The sequence below is a fragment of the Pongo pygmaeus genome, chromosome 1 (assembly GCF_028885625.2).
Source record: "Pongo pygmaeus isolate AG05252 chromosome 1, NHGRI_mPonPyg2-v2.0_pri, whole genome shotgun sequence".
NCBI lineage: Eukaryota > Metazoa > Chordata > Mammalia > Primates > Hominidae > Pongo > Pongo pygmaeus.
Window position 1 is genome coordinate 136,752,084 of NC_072373.2, and position 18,425 is coordinate 136,770,508.

The window sequence follows — 18,425 nt, forward strand, 5'->3', positions numbered from 1 at the left end:
TTTTTCCTTTTTATGAGTTGTAAAAAGAAATTATAGCTATCTGTGCTGGATAATCTTGTGAAAGACTTATGACAGCAATCACACATATAATGTAAAAATAAATACACAAGGGAAAAAATAGACAACTTGGCTTTCATTTTACTTGCTAGAGTATTCAGCACACCAAACAAGTAGAAAAAAAAAAACTAGTACTAGTTTTAAGAATCGAATATGCTTTTTCCTAGGGATTTTTCTCCTTATGTACTGAAATGGCAGGATATATTTTAAAACTACTTTCAAGACGTCATAAAGGATTAAAAATGAATCATTTAATCCTTTTGTCAACATTGACAGTAAAATATTGGATATGGTCAATACAAGCAGATGTGTTCTCTACTTCAGTACAACAGGAAAGTCACATTTTAAAAAGTTAAATTATAAAAATTAAGTGATAGACAACCATCTGCCTATCAAAATGATTAAAATTAACCATTTTTCCCTGATTTCACAAGCAATCAATAATTTTAATTAGATTATTACGAAAGGCAAGTTCTCACCTCAAATTGAGTACAACTCTTTCACAAGAGTACATGTAAAAATACCGCAAAAGGTACATTCCCGAGACATTATGACTAGAAAATATGTTTCTCCTCTCTGAAACCACCAGAATACAGTCCCCCAAATCCCTATTACGGGACCAAATCCTTTCCAGGATAAAAGAAACTGTTGAAGTTTTCAGAAGTGCTGTTCCATAAAAGCCTAAGTGTATACATTCAACTAGGAATGACAGCAGGAAAGGACGGGGAAATTTTCCGTTAAAAAAAAAAAACTTGCATAAACTTTCAATCAAAGATTTTAAAACTTATCTCTACAGAATAGAACAAAGCAAACGACATAAAAGCAAACGAAAAGAAAAAAACGAAAATTTAAAGTTCACCCTTTTCTTACAGAATGGAACAGGAGTTCTTTGGTAACTCATTCATGAACGTACCATCAAACCATTTTTAGGGCAGAAAACATACACCTTTTATTCAACAACGATAAACTTGACAACGTTGAACCCATTGTATGTTAAGAATTTTTTAATTCATGTGTTCAGAAAATAAATCTTTTCCTCTACATTGGTGAAAGGTCAGGTGGGGAAGGGGTGCTCTGTCTCCACCCATGCTTGAAGTTCCTCCGTCTGAATTTTAACTTTCCAAAGGAGAACTTCTGAGTTCCTTAATTATTATCTAAGTTCAACTTCAGGCAAGCAATTCTTGTTGCTTCGGCTTACCTGGCTGTAAAGTAAGATCCACTCTTATTCTTTATGTTTTGGGGACGTTGACCTAAATGTTTGCACTCCTTACATGTATTCGCTGGATGAAAAGTACTGCAAAAATGCTACAAAGGGATTGTTTTTAAAGCACCGGCTGCCTACATGCCAGTCTGGCTTTTTCATTAAGTTACTTACCAGGGAAGAGGAAATGAAGGCTTTGACACGAAAGGGTCACGCGATTAGCAGACTGCTACCCTAGAACCTCATTCAAACCAGTTCCCACACACGACTTACCTTGTATGACATGCTCTGGTGAGATGGTCTTCTTTTCCGATTTGTTACAAATCTCATTGGCTTCAGAAGATATAAGGTGAATGAATTCAGTGCAGCAGTTCACCACCAGCTCTCGAGCATCGTTGGCCACCCGGACATTAGGAAGAGTCTCTTTGATCATTTTATTGATAGCAGCTCTGGGGATAGTGAGATCATCATCGTTGCCAGACGAGGAAGCCATAGTACCTTCCTGTTTCTCGCGCCCCGGCTTTTAAAAACTCCCCAGCTCTGGTCCACTACTCCACGGAGATTTCTCAAAAAGCCGCCCTCGGAGAGTGATCCCGGGGGGGGGCTTTGCTAAGAGGGTGCAGAAAATGAACGGAGGAGCAGCTGGCTTGAGGGCTAGGAACACTCGCGTGTGTGAGAGATTTAGGATGAGTTTGGGAAGAAAGTGGGGGCCTGAGGATTCTAGAGAGAGCACAGCCCAGGCTGAGGAGGGGAAAGCGCGGTGGTCCGGAAATTTCAGCGGCTGGGGAACCACCTCCGTGTCTCCTCAGAGGGGCGGGCGCTGTCGCCTAACTGGTCCCCAACGGCGTCGGAGCAGAGGCAAGATCCAGGGGCACTGGCCTCGCCGCGGTACCGGGCGGGTACCCAGCGGGCTCGGCTCTATAGAGCCCGAGACCCCGCTGCCGCTGCCGCCAGCAGCCGTTGCCGCCGCCTCGGCCAAACCATCCTTCAGACACCCGCGCCGCCGCCTCACAACATGTCCGCCGCTGCCGCTGCCGCTGCTGGAGCGGCGACGGCCGCCTGGGAACTAATATGGACAGAGCCAGGCACAGTGGGAGTCGCAGTGGCTGCCGCCGTGGCCGCGTAGCCCAAACGCAGATCGCGGAAGCCGAAGCGGCGGCAACGGTGGTCCCTCCAGAGGCCAGGGAAGGTTTGCAGGAAGCCGCTCCCGACACCCTTTGCGCCACCGGAAGCCTCGTTCCCTCAGATTTCCCCCTCCCTCCCGGACCGACTTCCGGGTGTGGCTGCCGCCCTTCCCCCACCCACGCCGGTTGGAGCCTCCCGTTCGCGCTGCCAGCAGCTTCCGCCTGCTGCGGTCCTGGCAAGCACCTCGGGATCTCATTCCTTCACAGGGGCCCTAGCCGGGCAAGCGCGCGCCTCACTGTACCGGAGAGCTCCAAGCACGCGCTTGGTCTGGGGTCCGGACGCTAGATCTCGGAAGGGGTGGGTGGCTGGGCAGATGAGCGAGGAAGGATCGTCTCTACCCTCTCTCAAGTAGCTGAGGCCTCCGAACCCTTCCCTAGCTGGATTTGGGGACAGAGGAGCGCTGGTATTGATAAAATAACTCTCTTTGCTATTCCTTTAGGAGCCCAAATGAGGATTGAAAGTGAGAAGAATGGGGACCTGGGCTTGGGAGTGGGAGGTGGGGAAAGCAGAACCCCGTGTGCCTGTTTCTGCGTCGTCTGGAGAAAAAGCTTTTGAAGATGTCTGATAGACCCTATTCGGTTCAAAGCTCTCTAAAGTCCTCCACCTTTTTTTTTTTTTTTTAAACTTCATGGAAAATGAAACATTTCAGAGAAGTTACTTGCCTAGAGGCAACTAAGTCGCCTAATGGCTAAGTAGGAAAGTAGAAGTCAGTTCCAACGTAGTGGAAATGGAGTGGAAATGCATGGCATACAATGAGCTATATTAGAAGGTTCCCATTTAGACAGTTTTCATGGTGTATTCCATGTTGGCTTCTACAGGGGAAAAAATGTGTTAGAGCATCTTAAGCAACTGTTTTTGCTTCTTTCCATAGTGACTAGTAATATCAACAGGTGTCAAGGTCTAAACAGAAATTGCATTAAAAAAAAAAGTGTGTCAGCCGGGCGCTATGGCTCATCATACCTGTAAACCCAACACTTTGGGAGGCTGAGGCAGGGGGATTACATGAGCCCAGGAGTTCAAGACCCGCCTGGGCAACATAGTGAGACCCGTCCCTACAAAAAAAAAAAAATATATATATATATATATTCCAACATCCCACTGTTTATAGTATAGCCTCTTCTTCTATATGACAGTATGAAACACTTACGGGTTTTTTTTTTCACCAGGCTTGGTGGCAGGCACCCGTAGTCCCGGCTACTCTGGAGGGTGAGGCGGGAGGATCAATTGAGCCGGGGGTCAAGGCTGCAGTGAGCTGCGATTGTGCCACTGCACTTCCAGCCTGGGTGACAGGGCAAGATTCTTTGTCTCAAAAAAGATAAAAAAAAAAAAAAAAAGACAAAAAACTGAGTCTGTCATACTGTCATGTGGAAGAAGAGGCTATACTATAAATAGTGGGATGTTGGAATTTCTAAAAACTAAACAAGACACCGTTGAAATCCATTTTGTCACTTTGGTTCATCAGTTTCATTACCCTTGATACATATGATGGCAACTGGCTTATTGACAATGTTTTCTTAAAACGTTCTGTCTGAGCCCTATATGCTGCTCTCAAGAAGACATTAGAGTTTATTATGCTATTTTTTCATTTAGCATTTTCTCCAGGACAACTTACTGGTTCTTTAATTTCTGAAGTGTAGACATTTGTTTTTCAGTGCTACTAAATTTAGTCAAAACAAAATTTCTTTAATTAAAAACAGTATTTTAATTAAATTTTTTTCAGACTGGGCATGGTGGCTCATGCTTGTAATACCAGCACTTTTGAGAGGCCAAGGTGGGCGGATCACTTAAGCTCAGGAGTTCGAGACCAGCCTGGCCAACATGGCGAACCCTCACCTCATCTAAAAATACAAAAATTAGCTGGGTGTGGTGGTGGGCACCTGTAATCCCAGTTACTTGGGAGGCTGAGGCAGGAGAATCGCTTGAACCCTGGAGGCAAAGGTTGTAGTGAGCCAAGATTGTACCACTACACTCCAGCCTGGGAGACAGAGCAAGACTCTATCTCAAAAAAAAAAAAAAAAAACAAACTTTATGAAGTGGTGGGTTGTTTTTTTTTTTTTTTGTCAGTTTACTGTTGATTTAAAGATTTATTATGGTGCCTAAATTTATCTTGACCTTGACAAGTTTATCAATCTGAAAAAGCTGGCTGGCAAAAAATGTCCCGAATTGTCACAGTGTCACTGACCCATATCTTGTCTCTCCTGAAAAAACTATAATAACTTTGCTTTTTCATGTAACATTTATGTTCTTTATAGACTTATGCTAAATAGATGAGTAGAGCACACATTATTTCAGTAATAGTTTATTGCTACAGGCTTCTGTGGTAGCATAAACAGAATTGAATGTGTAGTAAAGAGTTGTAGGTTCCAGTCCCAGCTTTTTTTTTACTTAGACAAGTCACTCTCCAAGCCTCATTTTCTTCAGTTCAGATATAGAAATATTATGTAACACACAGGATTCAAAATCAAATGAGAGTTGTGTGAAAGTACTTTTTATAGTATGAAGTGTTATATAATGTTAGTGTCTATTATCATCTTTATCAGGCTTGGTCAGTCTTCAACTAGTAATGAACCGTGTAACTAGTTTATTACATATGTGGCTGAGAGAAATTTAATTGGATATAAATACCAGTGTGATATGTCATAAAATATGCTAATCTGTAGCCCATATTTAAATAGTTATTTATAGTACACTATATGTATCTGTATTATAAATAGGCTTTTAAGGACAAAGAGAACATCTCCTTATTAAGCTTTAAGAGTTTCAGAGAGAAAGCATATATATGAAACATTTTTTTTTTCATGTTGTCTAGGTGTGGTGGTGCACACCTGTGATCCTAGCTACTTGGGAGGCTGAGGTGGGGGGATCACTTGAGCCCAGGAGGTTGAGGCTGCAGTGAGCCATGATCACGCTACTACACTCCAGCCTAGGTGACAGAGTGAGACCCTGTCTCAAGAAAAGGAAAAAAAAAAGTTTAGCCTCAGGGTAGGGTTAGGGGAGTGTCACTGTCAAAAACAGTGGAGTTGAAAGAGAGCTGTTTAGAGAAGATGTGCTTGCTTTTGCACATGTTTGGGCAGGCATTTATAGAAGTGGTGTCCTATAGAAAGCAGAAAGAGAAGACAGCATCTGATTTCTACATTCATTCAATAACTGTCTAGTGTCCTGACTATGATGTGGGAGAAATAAAGATGAATATAACTCCTACCTTGTTCTTGAAGACCCTATAATCTGGTGGGAGAAGCAGAATATAAACCAGATTGAAATAAATACTGTGATAAAATATACAGGCTAAGAATGCATGGGAAGAAGTGATTAACACACTAGTTGTGAAGTACAAAGGGTTTTATGGAGGACTGGATATTTTAACTGCACCTTGAAGATTGAGTACAATTTTGATAGAGAAGGAAAGAGCATGTAGCTGAAGAAAAAACACAAAAGTACATTGTATGGCTTGGAGAAATAAAGTAGTCTAGAGTGGCTCTATTAGTAAGGTTTGTAAAGAGGTGTAGTGGTATATGATGCAGGAAAAGTAGGTTAGGGCAAAAAGAAAACAGATCAGTGCCTGATATGAATTATACACTGGGCCGAAAGTTTTCATATTTGCTATTTCATTTAATTTCCATATAGCCATGCAAAATAGGTGTTTTGACATGGGGGGAAAACAGTCTCAGAGAGTTTTACTAATTTGTTCAAAGTCTCACAGATAATAAGTAATGGAGCTCAAATTTCAAACCAGGTTGTTATTTAACTCCAAAGCTGAAGCTATTTGTAATTTGGTAACTATCTCTAAATTAAAAAAAAAAAGGAAAAAAGGTTATATTCATTATAGGACTTTAAAAATATAAAGCACTTTCACATGTATTTGGTCTTTATAACTAGTCATTAATCCCAATTGATGGATGGGAAAATTGAAGCCCAGTGAGATTATTCAAGGTCACAGAGTGAATAAGTGGCAGATTGGAAATGCAACCCAAGCTTTCTGACTACAAAGTCTCAATTCTTTCCACATCCTTTTAAGAAGTCTGGAGATCCTTTTGTAAGCAGTGGAAAGAGTTAGTGAACATTTTTGAGAAGGGGGATGACATAAACAATAATGTTTAAAAAGATTAGTTTGAGTTCGCATATGAGATGGTCTGGAATGGACAGAGACAAGAACATTAATTATTAAGCTATTGTAAGAATAGTAATGATGTAGACCTGAACAAAGAAAGTTTGGTGATAATAAGATAAAAGAAACAAATTAGAGGCATTTGGAAACAGAATTTACAGGATTTAGCTTCTGCCTGCATCTACCGTGAGATAGGAGGACCATGCCTAAATAATAATGGAGGTGGGAACAATGATAGCTAAGAAGAGGTAGATTTGGATGGAGAGAAAGAAATAGCCATCCAAATGGATGTATCCCGTGAGAGTTGGACAGCGGAGATGTGGGATCATATAGTAGGGCTATGTAACAAGTCCCTCTATAGCAGGGTTTGTTTAAGCTAGACTGTAAGTACCCAGAGCCAGTGAGGGTCTGGTTTATTTCTGCATCCCCAGAGCCAGGACAGTCCTTGGCACTCAGTAAATATTTGTTAACTTTGAAACTGGATGAAGACCTTTAAGGATGGTAGAATTTTTTGAAAAATGTTCAAAGACAGAAAGCAAAAAGAAGAAAATATTTGAGGAAAGATTTGATAGAAACCAAGAAGCATTATGTAAAGGAAGTCGTGGGGAGAGAGTTGCAAGAGTGTGAGATGCCACAGAGAGGCATTGTTGGAAGGGGATCAAAGATAGTGTTACTGAAGTAAAATTCAGGAAGACAGATCGGAAGTCAACATGCAACGAACTGAAGAGGAATGAGGGGGAGAACTAGAGCCAGGCAGCAGAGAGTACTCTTTCAAAAAGTTCGGTGGTAAAGGAAAAGGGAGCAATGAGAAAACACCTTAAGGAAGAAGCAGGGTCAAGGAGGAATTGCAAAGGCACGTGTAGCTCAAGGGAAAGGAGCCAGAGAAGAGAAGTAGATTGAAAATGAAAGCAAAATGAAGCTCAAGGAAATGGAGGAGGATGAGATTGAAAAGACACAGATGGAGTGATCAGGATTAGGTATATAGATCTGAGTATGTTTCACAGAAAGGACAAGTTGAAGCCAAATTATAGGTGAGTGATTATAGACAGTGATTGCAAAGGGAGAAGAGCAGAAGACTAAGGAAATATTTAGAGAATGACCACAGGCAAGGGCAAAGGAGGGGTCAAAGAAACAGCAAGAGAAGTTGTGTAAATTCACTGTCACAAAAACAGATACACAACCAACCAAATTTGAGAAAAAGAAACAAGTAGCCCAAAGTGTCAAGCGTTGCAGAGGAGGATGAGAACTGGGAATAAATGGTATATATCCAGTATATTTGTACAAGCAGTTCATGAACAAAAACCTTAGAATTCTTTTTTTTTTTTTTTTTTTTTGGTCTTTTCAGTTAAAGCTGATACATTCCTGTGGGTCAGCTATGCAACTAACTCAGATTTTGAGGTGAATAACAAATCTCTTTATCTATAGATGATAAGTTTAAATTGTGATGCAAATGAATTTTTCTTTCAAATGGTGTGAATGTTGAATCTAATTCAGTCCTGCTAATTTTGTTTAAAAAGCATTTGAAGCAGATGGAACTAGAAAGCCTACTTCTGTAAATTCCATTTACTCATTCATGCACTGCTTTCATTCAAGAAATGTTTGTTAGTGTCTACCATATACTTTGTTGGTTACTGGGGTTATGAGGGGATATGGCAATAAACAAGAAAGACAATGTTTATTGCCTGAAGAAATAATACCAAAAGAAGAAGAAACTATGTGCTATATTGTTGCTAATAGAAAAATATTAATTTAACTTTTAAAAACAATTGAAACAATGATTAATTATAGTAAATCTATTTGAATAACTCTTATGTAGGCATGAAAATACTTATGAATATTATATATGAATATGGTAATTTTCCTCTAATATTAAAACAAAATACAACATTGTTATTAGAACAACGTGAAAATACATATGTACATGGAGAAAGGCTCAATAGAAATGCAAACGTGTGTGCTAGAATAAAGAAGTTATTGGTGGTTTTACTTTTGATTATCCCTTAAATTTTTTTAATTTTAAATTATTCTTTTTAAAAATGTCTTCTACTAATCTTAAAACATTATTAAGTAGTGAGAAATATTATTTCTACTGATTTATAAATAGATCCATTCTTCACATTCACAGTGGGATTTGTAAAAGCAATCCTTGAATTTAAAACCTTTTTTTTTTTTTTTAGCAAACAAAGCTCTCAAGTTGGTGATCCTCAGGTAAAATCTAACCCACAGATATTGCACCAGTTATTTATTGCCACAAAAATGCTGCCTAAGAAGCCACCCAAAGGGCAGTGGGTTACAACAATAACTATACCTTTTTTCTTAGGAGTCTCTGCATTAGTTGGACAGCTCTTCTGGAATTATCTTCTAAGTCAACTGTGGGTTGGGTAGGTGGCTCTGCTGATTTTTCGCTGGACTTCCACATTTGGGACCAGTTGGCTGTCATCAGCTCTAGAAAGGGTGTGGCTGTTTTACATTGGCTGTTTTCCTCACATTCCTCAAGCAGGTAAGCTTAATCGTGTTCTCATATTGAAGCAGAAACTGTTTACTCATTTATCTATTTACTTACTGAGTCTCCTGGGCACTAGGTACTGTAATAAAGAACTGGAGAAATAAAGTCAGATGGGAAGTAGCCCCTGCTGTCAAGGAGCTTGCCATCTAATGGGGGAGACAGGCAAGTAAACCAAAGACTACACAGTGCAGTATGGTAAGTGCCATGATTTTGATATGACAGGGCACAGTGGAAGACCTTCCAAATCAAAGCAAGTAAGTAGGGGTTGACAATGGTAAGTATCATAGTTGAAGTATCCTTGAACAAGGTTTCAGGAAGAAGAATAAGGGAATTTCATGCAGGGAAACAGCCAAAGCTCAGTGAGTCAAAATATCACAGCATTCTTGGTAAGCCCAATTTTTTTTTCTGTTTTGCTATTTTGGTGGAGAGAAAGGAACACATAAAGGAATAACATGAGAGAAAGCTATTTGGGGAAGTGTAGTAGTTAAGGTTCTGGTTGCAAACAACAACTCCAGCTAGTTAAGTTGACTTTAGTGGAAGGATACTGGGGTATCTCATGGAATCTTGGGAACTGTTGAATAACCAGGGAAACTCTGGGAAACTCACTGGTAGGAATCCATAAACTGTCCTCCTGGTGGGCTGTAAACAACTCACCCTCTATGTATCTCACATCAAAATTCCAGTTTCTTGGGAAAACAAGTCTGTTTGCCCAATTTGGGTCATATTTCCACCTCCATGTTACTCAGGCATGATTCATCTGCAAGTTATGTGTATAGATATTTTGCTACTGTTCCACCCTTGTGCTGTGCTGGGGAGGGAGGTGTCACTGTGAGCTGTGTGGCTGCCTTAAGAGATATCTGTTGTAGCTTATTACTTGGTTGCCTTTCCCCACATGTACAATGACAAAAATGCCTTCAACCTATTTGATCCAGCCGTTCCAGTACAACTCCTATACTTGCCATCTTTCCAAGCCCAAAGGTACATCCAGCTGATGGAAGGAGCATCTTGGTGTTAATATTCTTTTAGTCATGGTCTCTGAAAGTAAAATGTCTGTTCTTCTAATTCTGGCACAATCTTATCTAGCTATAGTTCCTCATGGTCCTGCACTCCATGGACTAAATTGTAAGTATAATTACTACCAATGTACTCTATAAATAACTTTTGGGGCCAGGGTGGCAATAGTTGCTACAGAAAAAAAAAAAAAAAAAAAGGAAGGAGAAGAAAACAGTGATAGTTCTTATTTTAAAAGGAAAAAAAGAGGCAGGAGGCTCTCTTGAGGCCAGGAGTTTAAGACCAGCTTAGGCAGCATTTCTAGACCCTGTCTCTACTAAAAAGTAAAAAAAAAATTTAGTCAGGCATGGTGGCATGCACTTGTAGTTGTAGCTACTCAGGAGACTGAGGTGGGAGGATTGATTGAGCCCAGGAGTTCGAGGCTGCAGTGAGCAATCATCATGCCATTGCGCTCCAGCCTGGGTATCAGAGCAAGACCTTGTCTTTTAGGAAAAAAAGGCAGGGAGGAGGAATAGGTAATTTTTCAGTGTTCAGACATTCCAGCAATATATGTGGACTACTCATTCTCACTACAGTTTATGAGTCCGTAGCTAGTATGTATAACTACCCATCCAAGTTTCCCTGCTTACAGTTAATATTCCAACTGATTGGGGGGCTTTGCCTAATAGAGTGATTTAAGCCTTCATTTTTAGACATCTAAGCCCTTGGTGATCATCAGCATAAAATGTGACAAATTAAACAAAAGCAAGACAGCAGATCAGAGAACAACTCTGAGGTGGAATGATTGAGAACCAATGAATAGTTGTTCAGTAAATGGTTTATATTTTACAGATGATGAAACTGAAACACAAAAAATTTAGATTAGCTCTTAGGTGACAAAGCCAGGATTGAAGCTCATGCGGTCTGGCTCCAGAACAACTCTTCTTCATAGTTACATTATACTGCCCCTGCATTGTTGGTATTGAAAGTAAGTGTAGGCCCTGGGCCTTCTATACCTAGGATTAAGTCACATATTCCTATTCCTCTTCGACTTTTACTAGCCTTGTGGGCAAGAAAAAGCTACTGAATTTTTCTAAGCTCAGTCTTTTTCATTTATAAAATAGAGATATCCTTTGTGGGCCGGTCGCCGTGGCTCACGCCTGTAATCCCAGCACTTTGGGAGGCCGAGGTGGGTGGATCAGGAGGTCAAGAGATCGAGATCATCCTGACTAACACGGTGAAACGCCGTCTCTACTAAAAATACAAAAAATTAGCCGGGTGTGGTGGTGGACGCCTATAGTCCCAGCTACTCGGGAGGCTGAGGCAGGAGAATGGCGTGAACCTGGGAGGCGGAGCTTGCAGTGAGTCGAGATCGAGCCACTGCACTCCAGCCTGGGCGACAGAGTGAGACTCCGTCTCCAAAAAAAAATTAAAAAAAGAAAAATAGAGATACCCTTTGTGGAGGCATGATGCTTATCATGTGATAAGCAGATTTCTAAAAATGGTGGTGGCTTTAAGCCTAGCACATAAAGTTGGGATTTTACAAGAAAAGTGGAGAGAATTGATCAAGAGATTTTTGTGACAGAACAGGAAGTTAGAAGAAGGCGAAATGAGAAATGATCTGTGAGAGACTTGAGGAGATGAAGAGGTAGATATTCTCAATACACTGTAGAAAGCATGATTAAGGGGAAGGAAGTGAGAAACGTTTTTTAAAAATCATCCTCAAGAGCTAATTTGGAGAACAGTCACACTTTGTAATATGAGCCAAGAGATAAAATCAAATTTGTCTCTCGGGAGGGGAAAATAAGCCTCTTTTCAAGCTAAATTCCCCTGCCACCTGGTTTGTTTTCTTCACTGTAAATGAGCGCTGGGAAAAGAACAGGCTTTAGAGATTCTGCCCAAGCAATTCGCAGACCATTTTCTTGGTAATCACATTGTAGCTCTTTTTTCAGTCAGGCTCACACAGGATTTAATGCTGTTTTTTGACAGCAAGTATTATTTTTGACGTCTATCAAATGCACCAAAATATGCCTGAAATGTCTTATTCGAACGTATATATGGGAAGAAAAGTGAGTTACATATATCTTTGAAATGACCTAATATAAAATTCTGCAGATTTACCTTTATGAGCTTGGTTATGTAACTTGACCTAAGTCGTTGTTTTGGTTAAAACCCATTTATTCCTAATGTTCCATTATTGGAATGCTAAGCTTGTGGGAGTTATTTATAGCCTATGCTCAAGGTCATCGTCTGATTTTTCACACAAAAAAATTTGCAACCTCCGGCATAAATGGGTTAAGTCCAACATTTACTACAATGAGCTGGTACATTGATTAAGTGACCAATTATAGTATTTTCAGGAACATATGAAGGCAAGTGGCATGTGGTTAAATTACAGGCAAAGTGATTGAGAAAATCACTGTTCCCAAATAAATACCAGTTTACCATGACGGCATTCACCATCAAACCTGTCATCTTTATTAAAACTAAAATTAGGGTTACTGTTTATATTTAGAACAGAAATACGTATCTTTGTGATTTTCATGTATTTGGGAGAAAGGAACAACTTAAGCACAACTTAAACCTACACAGATGCTTTTCTATGTATTGGGAGCTTTAAAGGATAACAAAATCGATTTCTATTTCTTTGGTATAATTATATTGATTATATTGGAAAAACATGAACCAATACATTTGGCTTTAAGATCTACCAGCTGGTCACATACAGGTACCCATGTATACAAAATGTGTTTGATCTTTTTTTTTTTTTTTTTTGAGATGGAGTCTTGCTCTGTCACCCAGGCTGAAGTGCAATGGTGCAATCTCAGCTCACTGCAACCTGTGCCTCCCGGGTTCAGGCAATTCTCCTGCCTCAGTCTCCTGAGTAGCTGGGATTACAGGTGCGCACCACCACGCCCGGCTAATTTTTGTATTTTTAGTAGAGATGGGTTTCACCATGTTGGTAAGGCTGGTCTCGAACTCCTGACCTCGTGATCTGCCCGTCTTGGCCTCCCAAAATGCTGGGATTACAGGTGTGAGCCACTGCGCCCGGCCTTGATCATTTTAAATTCACAAATAATACTTAGCCCCTGAGTAATTATAATAAATATATAATTAATGCATATATCACCCATAGTTAATTAGGAATATTTTATTGGCTTAATGAACAAAATATGATCATAAAATATAAGCCATCATAGCCCAGATGTATAGCAATAAAAAAGCTTAGATTATCATATCTCACAATACAAGTCTGCATTAGCAATGACACTGTTATAAAATATTTATAACACTTTCTGATTTAATTTTAAAGAGAGATTCATTCAGTACCTTTTTGGCGTTTGAAATGAAACCTTATTTTCCCTCCACACAATAGCTGATTAAAAACAGCTTTTGAAGAGGTCCCAGGCAACACACACAGAGCGAAATGGTTAGATACGTGGGGCATCTTTGTATTTTCACATTAAAATTCAATGTTATTCAGACCCAAGTAGATAATAAAAGTGGCATTCAAGTTGGGAATGGTAGCACAAGCCTGTAGTCTCAGCTACTCAGGAGGCTGAAATGGGAGGATCACTTGAGCTCAGGAGTTTGAGGTTTTAGTGCACTGTGATTGCACTTGTGAATAGCCACTGCACTTCAGCTTGAGTAACATAGCAAGACCCCATCTCTTTTTTTAAAATGTTACATTTATAATCAGTGAGGAAAATATAAAGTATACAATAAATGAAGGGGTCATTGGCCAATTGTTTGGAGGGAAAAAATACACCATGTTCTAAAATAAATTTCTAGTGATTTATTGTGACTTTCATGCATTTGGATGATTTTAAAGATTTTATATAAAAATGAAACCATAGCCTTACTAGAAGAAAATATAAAGAAAAACTTGTATAGTCTTGGGAGGGGGGATTATATTACGTGAAACATTAAGTAAAATATTTATTTTTTAAATATTAAAAAACTAAAAACTGTGCTTTAGAAGTCACCAAAAAATTAAAGGGCAGGCTGGGCATGGTGGATCACACCTGTAATCCCAGCTTTGGGAGGCTGAAATGGGAGAATCACTTGAGGCGGGGAAGTTCCAGACCAGCCTGTGCAATATAACAAGATCCCCATCGCTCCAAAAAAAAAAAAAGCCAGGCATAATGGCATGTGCCTATAGTCCTAGCCACTCAGGAGGCTGAGGTGGGATGATTGCTTGAGCCCAGGAGTTTGAGGCTGCAGTAAGCTATGATTGCACTATTGCACTCTAGCCTGGGTAACAGAGTGAGAATGAGACCCTGTCTCAGAAAAAAGAAAAAAAGAAAAAGAAAAAGGGCAAGTGCCAAATGGAAAGAGAAAAAAAAAAGGACTAACAATTAGGAAGTCTTACATATCGGTAAGGAAAAGATAAATAGCCAAACAGAAAAATGGGCAAAGGACTTGTACTGGTAAATCAGAAAAGAAGAAATGAAAAGGGTCAGCAAAGATTTTTTTTTTCATTTCCATCAATAATAAAAGATGCAAATCAAAGCAACATTAAAATACCATTTTGCCTATCTAATTGGTAAGGATTATTTTTAAAGATAATACTCAGTATTAGAGAAGGTACTACATCTTTTCTGGAGAGCTCTTTGACAAAATGTCTGGAAAGTACATACCTTTTAACTAGCAATTCCACTTCAAAATAAAGCTAAGGAAATATATGCTAAGGAAATAATTAATGATGTGTGCCACAATATGTTCATTGCAGTGTCCTTCCTCCCTCCCTCCCTTCTTTCCTCCCTCCCTCTTTCCCTTCTTTGCTCTCTCTTTCTTTTTTCTTTATCTTTTTTTGGTATATGTTTGATATTGGTGAAAAACTGAAAAATGAAAATGACCAACAAAAAGAGGACAGGTTAACTAAAGTATGGTAAATTCCTTCAACCAAACATCAACACTATTCAACCAATAAAAATGACACTATAGTTAACATATTTGAAAAGATGTTCATAATATATGAAGGTTTTTTTTGTTTTGTTTTCTTAGAGTCTTGCTCTGTAGCCAGGCTGGAGTGCAGTGACACGATCTCAGCTCACTGCAACCTCCACCTCCCAAGTTCAAGCAATTCTCCTGCCTCAGCCTCCCAAGTAGCTGGAACTACAGTCACGCACCACAACACCCAGCTAATTTTTGTATTTTCAGTAGAGACAGGGTTTCACCGTATTGGCCAGGATGGTCTCGATCTCTTGACCTCGTGATCTGCCTGCCTCAGCCCCCCAAAGTGCTGGGATTACAGACGTGAGCCACCATGCCCGGCATATATGAAGTTTTAAAAAATCAGAATACAGAACAAAATTTACTGGGAGATGAGCTTCTTTCTTTCTCTCTTCAACACCATCGCCACATCACCTCCACATACACACACACTGAACAGATACTGAAAAGACATAATAACCATGGGTAATGGAGATTACTGGATTGTTAAATGTTCTTTTTGCCTGTCTTTATTCTCTAACTTTGCTGTAATGAACAGAAATTATTTTTTGATAAGCAAAAAATATTTTAAATTTAAACATGTAAAGTAACTTAGTAGTTGTCTTTTCAAAATATGTAAGAATCATTAGTTCACTAGTTGGTTAAATATATTTTTAATCCCAACATCTTGATAATTGTCGCAAAATTGAGGGAACATTTTTTGAACTCTAAAATGCTATAGAATTGACAGATCATTTTTCAGTTCATAAGTTATTACTTATAATCAGTTTTTTTTTGTTACTGTGGTAATATTTTATACACAAGAATGGCTGAGGTTAGGAATTTGTGCCCTGAAAATCGTATCAACATATCTAATATGAAGTAAATAACAATTTCTTGCTTTAAATATAACAAAGATGTGGGAAGAAGTGGTAGGCAAGAGGCTCTATGTTACCATGGGAACGATTAAGTTTTCCATGGTGCAAACCAGCCTCATTCCAGCTTCAGGGTCAATGACTCACTAGATCAGAGGGAAATGTATAAATATTTAAGTACATACCTACTGTCTGTACAGAGTGACTCTCATTACCCAGAGAACTGCTGTAAAATATTATTTATTCACAGATTACACAAAACCAATCTAAATTAGTACTTTTATACATTCTATTTGGGGAGTACTTAAGGTGTATGAGCAAACAGATTGTTATCCAGGTCACTCCAGAACTGTTGTATACAGATTAAGAATTGATGTTGGATACTAATTAAAATCATTAAAGCAAAATCAAAAAACACTTTGGCTAGCATTTCAATTATTTTTTAAACAGGATTTCTTAAAACAATCCCCAAAGTAGTCTTGTAATTTGTTCATTTTAAGGATCTATATTACTCTGAGGCCAGTCAAGGGGGCTAATAGTCTAGTTGGGGAGCCAAGATAGCCATTCATCAATTCATTCATTCATTTAGTAAAATGTATTGAGAACCTACTATGTACCAAGCAATGTGCTGGGCACTAAGCATTAAAGAATACCTGAAACATGGCACCTGACCTCAAAAAGCTTAAAATTAGGAGACATAGACATGTAAGTAAATAACTGCTCTAGGTAAATCTCAGCAACTGCCACACCTGCTTGCTCCTTTAGCAGAACTTCTCTGACTGGCCATATTCTGCACCTAGTGGCCAACTCACCTCTTTTCCCTATCTGCTTTCCCTGCCATAGCTGAGAAAAAGCTGTGGCCCCAAAGTTTCTCCCCGAGAGGGACAGGATCAGATTGTCTCTTCAAGAGTTCCCATGTGCAGTACAGAGCTGAAGTTGAAGCTGAAAGGATTCATAGAGAAAGACCAGTATAAATCTTCAGCGTACCAAAGTTATGAGAAAGGAGAAAGCTTGCAATGCATATATAGAGGAGGTACTGAGGAGTTGGTGGTAGCAGCAGACAAGGGAGGAGAAATGGATAGAATCATGGTTCTTGTCAAGGTAGAGGATCCGTGAACTGCAACTGAAGAGGGCTAGTGACATGACCCAGTTCTTAGGGCTGTCTCTATTCCTGAATATTTACTTAATATAAGACAATTCTTATATAGCATTAGGGTAAAAAAAAAAAAAAGGATTCGAAGTTTCCGAGAGACTTCTGTTTCAGCCATAACAGAATAGTGAATTTACCTTCCCCCAATAAATAGCCATAAAATTAAATAAAGTAAATAAAACCAACTGTTTTCAGACGTTGGACAATAGAAAGCTCAGAACTCTATGATCCTTGAGAGAAGGGGAACAAAGAAGGTGTTAATCACAGAGCAATTTAATTTACATAACAAGCAAGGAATATATTAAACATCTATTTAGAAATCACTTGCATGAATGTTCAATATTCACTTTATTTCTAGAGTCATCCCTATGTAATCTGGATTACATAGAGGCTGTCACATGTTAGCCAACATTAATGTATAATGAAAGCGCATCAGTGTAATATAAGCATCGACAAGTGACCATACAGGAGAAGCAGTTAACATTGAGCTTGCTGCAATACTAAGGGAGTTACTTTTATAAAAATTAGGCTATCAAAAAAAATTAGGCTGTAGTCTCCATAATGTATTATACAACTAATTTAACTCTCTGGAAATCTACCTATAATCCTACAAAATATTTGCAGATAATCAACTGCAAGTTCAGACTTGGAAATAAACAAAAGAACTACCCACTGTTTACTTAAATCCGCTTAGGTCAGTGATATACCTGAAATTCAGTAGCTTGCTGTCAGTTAAGATGCCGTGCATTAACACTGAAGGAACTGTTGTGGAGAGGAAGCAGGGAATGCTTAGCACTGAAACCACTGCACTTTTATAGGGAAGGAAAATTTTCTTTATGCGGGTATGAATAATACTAACAAATGAAATACTGGAACATGTAGGTGGAGGATACATCATTTTGGCTGTTACGGATGATGTCAAGTCATACCTAACCTGCTCATTGTATAAAACTAATTAGTACTCCAAAGTGCCTTACTGTAACTAATAAAATATGTATTGACCCCCCTGTGCTATTAAGATAAGACTGAGATTCTGCAGCAAAGAGACATCTCATGTCAGAAGTAAGAGGTCAGAGGTCAGTGCTTCAGTCTCCAGCAGGGTTCTGTTCCATGCAATCATTCAGGGTCCTAAGGTACTTCAGTCTTTTTGTTTTGCCATTCCCTAAGGTGTTGTCCTCATTTACATGGTCTCAGTTGGGTTTGAGTTCCAATCTGTGGGAATGGAGAAAGAGAGGCCCTGAAGGGCTGGCAATTTCCTTTTAAAAAGAAACATCACAGCTGGGCATGGTGGCTCATGCCTGTAATCCCAGCACTTTGGGAGGCTGAGGCTGGAGGATCTCTTGAGGCCAGGAGTTTGACACCAGCCTGGGCAACATAGCAAGTCCCTGTCACTATGAAAAATACAAAAATTAGCTGGGGTG

The 18,425-nt window shown here is 39.3% G+C and overlaps 1 protein-coding gene and 1 long non-coding RNA gene across 4 annotated transcripts in view; one reads left to right on the forward strand and one right to left on the reverse strand.

Annotated features, from left to right (window-relative positions):
- The window catches only part of DR1 (down-regulator of transcription 1), a 14,934-nt gene extending 12,415 nt beyond the window's left edge, over positions 1-2,519 (reverse strand). Inside the window, exon 1 of the mRNA XM_054476094.2 lies at positions 1,532-2,519. Within this exon, the coding sequence (XP_054332069.1) occupies positions 1,532-1,751 (220 nt within the window). The 5' untranslated portion in view covers positions 1,752-2,519. The remainder of the gene's footprint in view (positions 1-1,531) is intronic.
- LOC129030605 (uncharacterized) lies at positions 2,474-18,425 on the forward strand. 3 transcript variants are annotated; one of them, XR_008500710.2, is made up of 6 exons: positions 2,474-2,846; positions 7,894-7,946; positions 8,726-8,756; positions 8,869-9,048; positions 9,131-11,032; positions 15,052-18,425. It is a non-coding gene; the product is annotated as an uncharacterized LOC129030605 (long non-coding RNA). The 3 variants fall into 3 exon arrangements; XR_008500709.2 differs by lacking the exon at positions 15,052-18,425 and having other exon boundaries at positions 2,474-7,579; positions 9,131-14,409; XR_008500708.1 differs by lacking the exon at positions 15,052-18,425 and having other exon boundaries at positions 9,131-14,409.